This window comes from Molothrus ater, unplaced genomic scaffold (genome assembly GCF_012460135.2).
Source record: "Molothrus ater isolate BHLD 08-10-18 breed brown headed cowbird unplaced genomic scaffold, BPBGC_Mater_1.1 matUn_MA127, whole genome shotgun sequence".
In the NCBI taxonomy this organism is placed as follows: domain Eukaryota; kingdom Metazoa; phylum Chordata; class Aves; order Passeriformes; family Icteridae; genus Molothrus; species Molothrus ater.
The window spans coordinates 68,491-72,915 of record NW_023416578.1 but is presented as its reverse complement, the minus strand read 5'-3'; the positions used below and the strand labels follow the sequence as shown (position 1 = coordinate 72,915).

The 4,425-nt window shown below is 49.5% G+C and overlaps 1 protein-coding gene across 1 annotated transcript; it reads right to left on the bottom strand.

Annotated features, from left to right (window-relative positions):
* Positions 1-1,575: 1,575 nt before the first annotated feature.
* Positions 1,576-4,159, bottom strand: LOC118701099 (outer dense fiber protein 3-like). Its single transcript, XM_036405724.1, has 6 exons — positions 4,054-4,159; positions 3,724-3,924; positions 3,394-3,495; positions 2,920-3,041; positions 2,362-2,499; positions 1,576-1,623 (listed from the first exon to the last, which is right to left on the bottom strand). The coding sequence occupies exons 1-6, from the start codon at positions 4,157-4,159 to the stop codon at positions 1,576-1,578; spliced, it is 717 nt and encodes a 238-aa protein (XP_036261617.1).
* Positions 4,160-4,425: the final 266 nt, after the last annotated feature.

Sequence of the window (4,425 nt, the reverse complement as noted above, 5' to 3'; positions counted from 1 at the left end):
GTGTTTAGATTTCTTGACCACTCATGGCAGAGCTGGCTCTTGCTCTGTCTGAGACACAGATCTTTGTTATTCATTCTTTTCTATTCTTAGCTTAGCTAGCTGCTGAAGAAACTTTTCCTTTCTATTGCTTTTTAATATAGTCTTAATGTAACATATATCATAAAATATTAAATCAAGCCTTCTGATCATGGAGTCAACATTCTCGTCTCTTCTTCATCCTGAAAACCCTTGTGACCACAGTCACAGACTGCAGCTGCATCTTCCAGTGCTCGCCACCCCTGACTATTCTCTAAGGGAACCCAAACCTCACCTGCAGCACCTTGAGCTCTGTTATGAATAAGAAGCTTGACTAGGCCAATATTCAAGCAGCAATCAATTTATTATTTCATACGGTAAAGTATGAGCAATACAGTGCTGGGTACAGTGGGGGAAGTGTTCCCTCCAACTGCACACCAATACTTGAGGGTTACAGGTATGTATAGGGGTACTCCTCAGCTGTTTTTTCAACAGTTTCTATTTCCAATTTTTACTCATCAGCAATTTTTCTTCCAAATTATTACATCACAATTCTATACACTGTTGTGATTTTAATTTCTCAGGATGTATTTTCAAAGGAGTATCCCCAGATGGTGGCGGTCCAGTTTCCGGAAGAAGAAAGACGAATCCCATCTGGTGGAGTCCAGCTCCCCAGATGTGTCCACCTTTTAATTGCAGAGACTATAAATCTCATAACAGTGATGTCTAGCTTCCCTTTGGTCAAAACCATAAATCCTTGAGGTGATGTTGATCTTCCTTTCTCAAACTGTTTTTCTCTGCTTCCATAAGGCGTGAGATAAGCATATTTCCTTTATATATACTCCAAAGCTATAGTTTCAAGGATACAAGTAATATTCTAAAATTATACTTCAAAAGGTTATTATTGCAGAGCTTTTTTATGGATTAAATGCAAGCAAAAAGCAACATCCTTAACACCTTAATTCCAATGCTCCTAAATCAACCAGGTTAATTGCAAACAAAAGAGAGGTTCAAAGGCCTTTTTCCATGCTTTATTTTCCTCAGTTATTATTAGAATTCACAGCTCTCCCATTGTCGATGTCCACACATTTCTCATTTACAAATACAGATGTCGCCTGTTTGTACCTGACATGAAACACAGCTTTGTATTTCACACAGGGCAGATGTGTTTGTGGGCACCCCTTGGGCAGATGCCAGCTGTGTGCGCTGCAAAGGGGCACACTGAGATGGGCTTTGTCCTTGAGGCCAGCAGGGGCCAGCATGGGCTGAGAGTGTGCAAGGCAGGGCTGGAAAGCTTTCAGAGTGCTTTGCCCTGGTCAGGTGAAAGGGTGGTGTTGGAGACGACAGCGTGGCTCCCGCTGTTACCTCACTGCTCTCCCCTCAGCCTCATGCTGCCGTGTTTTGACTGAGGCATAGACGTGAGACAGTGAAGCCAGTGGTCTACAGCAAGGCACACCGAACCCCACCCTGCTGCAAAGGAGGAACAGAAGAAATCTCTTCAGGTGTCTCTCTTTAATCAAGATGTGTTTCAGCTATTAAAGAAGCTTTGAAGAGAGAATGTCAGAGTCCAAAACTGAAGGCAGGGTCCCGGGCCTTGGTTACTGCCAACTTGTCCTGGTTTAGGGCAAATTTAGAGGAGAATTTCCAAATTAGGGTCCCTCCAGTAAGCAAACCCCCACGGCCCCTCCCCCCAACCAGTTCGGGAAGGATTCCTCAGAGAGAACCAGTGGAAAGAACCTGTTTATTTAATAGGCACAGCACCCCCCAGCACACAAAATAAACAATACCGGATGGCAACTCTGAAAAGAGATGACAAATTCAGAAAGTCTCTCTGGGGGTGGTCACTCTGTTCTGAGCCCCTCCGGCGCTGGGGCAGCTGCTGCAGGCCACAAGGTGCAGACTCTGGTGTTTCCCAGGTCCCAGTCTGGAGCAGGTTCGAAATGGTCAGAAAAAGGAAAGGAGAAATGGTCCAGGAAGAAATTTGGACAGTTTAGCTAAACTAGATAATGAGCAAAGCAAGCAGAAGCGTAGCAAGCGAGAGCGAGAGAGAGCAAAGCGAAAAGCAAGAGCAGAAAAAGCAAAAGCTGCAGTCTCTGTGTCCTGCCAGGCTGATAAGAAAACCAAAACAAAACTTTCCCTCTTCAGAGCCAGTCTTAAAGGTACAGAACATAATATCCAGCATAAACAGAACACATGAATGGGGATACAAGCATCATAAAGTCACCCTAGGACACAACTGGAAGAGGAAATTGGGAAGAAAAGACGTGAAGAGGATGCCTCACTCTCCAGAGATGCCCTCAAGTGAAGGTTGAGCAGCAAAACACATTGGTGGGCTGACTGCCTTACCTTTCCCAGGGTGTATTGCGCTGGAGCTGGAAACACTCCCTTTCCAGGAAGTTTGGTTTTTAGTCCCATGGGGAACTTGGGAGCCCTGGTTTTGTAGACATCCAGATCCACCTTGTCAAGTGCCGCAGGACCTGGCGTCTGCAAGAGAAGCAATGAGGTTGGTGGGTACAAGAGGCAGTGTGGATTCTTGCTGGCTGTCCATGAGTACTGTGCTGCTTTAGGTGGCTGGCCAGAGGAGTAGCGTGGGAGGCCTGGAGCCTTGGCAACAGGGGCTCCTTGGGAAGACAGGTAGGTTTGCCAGAGGATGAGGGGAGATTCTTGCCCTTAAGAGCAGTGAGCTGTACTGTGTCAAAGCTGCTGGTGTGGAAAAATGGGGGGGTTCAGGTGTGGCTGTTCCTGGTAGTAGCAGAGCCAGAGGCCCTGTGGCTTCTTGTGCTTTGCTGCAGGTGCAGGGAAGCGTGTGTTATGTGGGGAAAGGGCAGGCACTGGGGCCCTTGTGCCCTGAGCAGAGCAGCTGAACTTCTGCTGCTGCTGTCAGAGAAGAGAAGCACAGTTCACCTTTGCCACTTCTTGAAAACAGCTCTGGTATTGACTCTTCCCCTTCATGGAGTAGCAGGGTTCAGCAGGAGTGTATGCTGTGTTGGGTCCCAGAATCCTGGGCAAGCTGTAGGTGCCAGCAGCTGGAAACGGAATAGGAAGACAGCGTAGGTCAGCCCTGTGGCAAAGGGTGCAATGCCTGGGTGGAAGAGAGCCAGCCTGCCAAGCTGGCTGTGAGGAGCAGGAAGGCTATCCTGCCCCTCATGCCAGTGCCTCTGGCTTTTGTTGCATGTGGTATGCCTTGGCTGTTTGAAAGCAGAGGTGCCAGTTCCTGTGTGAGATGGGAGAAGTTGGTGCTGTGGGACGGCACAAAGCTTGTTGAACACGCACTGCCTCTTGCTGCGCAGGCTTTTTGCTAGGCTTGTTGAAGAAGCTGCAGATGCTCCCTGCAGGACACGCAGGCTGGAAGAGTGTCTGTTTCCCCAAGTTCCATACCTGGTGTTGGGAAACCTCTTAAACCCTTGGCTCGGGATGCCAGGCTATTGGCCAGTGCGGTACGGAAGACGTGTTTGTTGGCAGGATCCATGGTGGAGTCACCTGGGACAGAGAAGGAGACAAGAAAAGTGAAGCTGGGAGCCTAAGTGCAAGCCACAGAGGAGAAGTCAGGAGGAGCTGGAGGAGGTGCTCAGTCTTGCTTCTTTTCTGTCTGGAACTCTCTGAAGCCCATTCAGGGCGTGAGCAGAGGGCTCTGTGCCCCGCTGGCACAGGGCAACAGTAAGGCCTGCTTGTCTGGCCTGGATGAAGGGCTGCAGAAATGCTACTCACTGGGTCCAGGGGTGATCAAACTCTTGCTCTTGGGACGTGCTGTCACAAGTGCTGATGGAGCCACCTGCTTCCCAGTCTTGGTGATGGATGATTCGAGGAAGTAGCGAGGACCTGGTGAGCAGGTTGCTGTGGAGGGAGCATTGCTGCCTCGCAATGAGTATGCGGGGGCTCTGTCTTTGGTGGGATCATGAGCCCTATGACCTGGGAAGCAAAGCCTGTGAAAGGATCTGTGCCTGCAAGTGTGTGGTGAAAGGAGGTTCCTAAGTGGAAGCAAGAGCTGTGCTGTGCTGTGCCTCCTGCTGCCGCTACCTCCCCTGATAGTTGGTTTACCTGTTAAGACAGGGAGCCAGTACTTGGCACCTGGGGTGCTGCATTCTGCAAGGATTGGGCCCCGTCGGGGATGAGGTCTCCAGGTGCCTACCCGGGGTCCCTCCATGCTGGTGGCCAGAGAAACTACAGGAAAAACTGGAGAGCTACCAAAGGGCTTCTCTGACACAGCGCCGGTACAAAGCTTTCCTGTAGGTCAGAGCAGGAAGGAAGCAAACTAGCATCACAAGAGAAAGTGAAGAAAAGTGAAGAGCAACAAGGAGTAGCAGATGGAAGAGAAGGAGGAATGGGGAGAAGCAGCAAGTTAGAAGCAAAGATGCAGCATGAACTCCCTGCTGTGCCCTCCGGCAATGATTGTTTGCCAGGCCAGCAGCA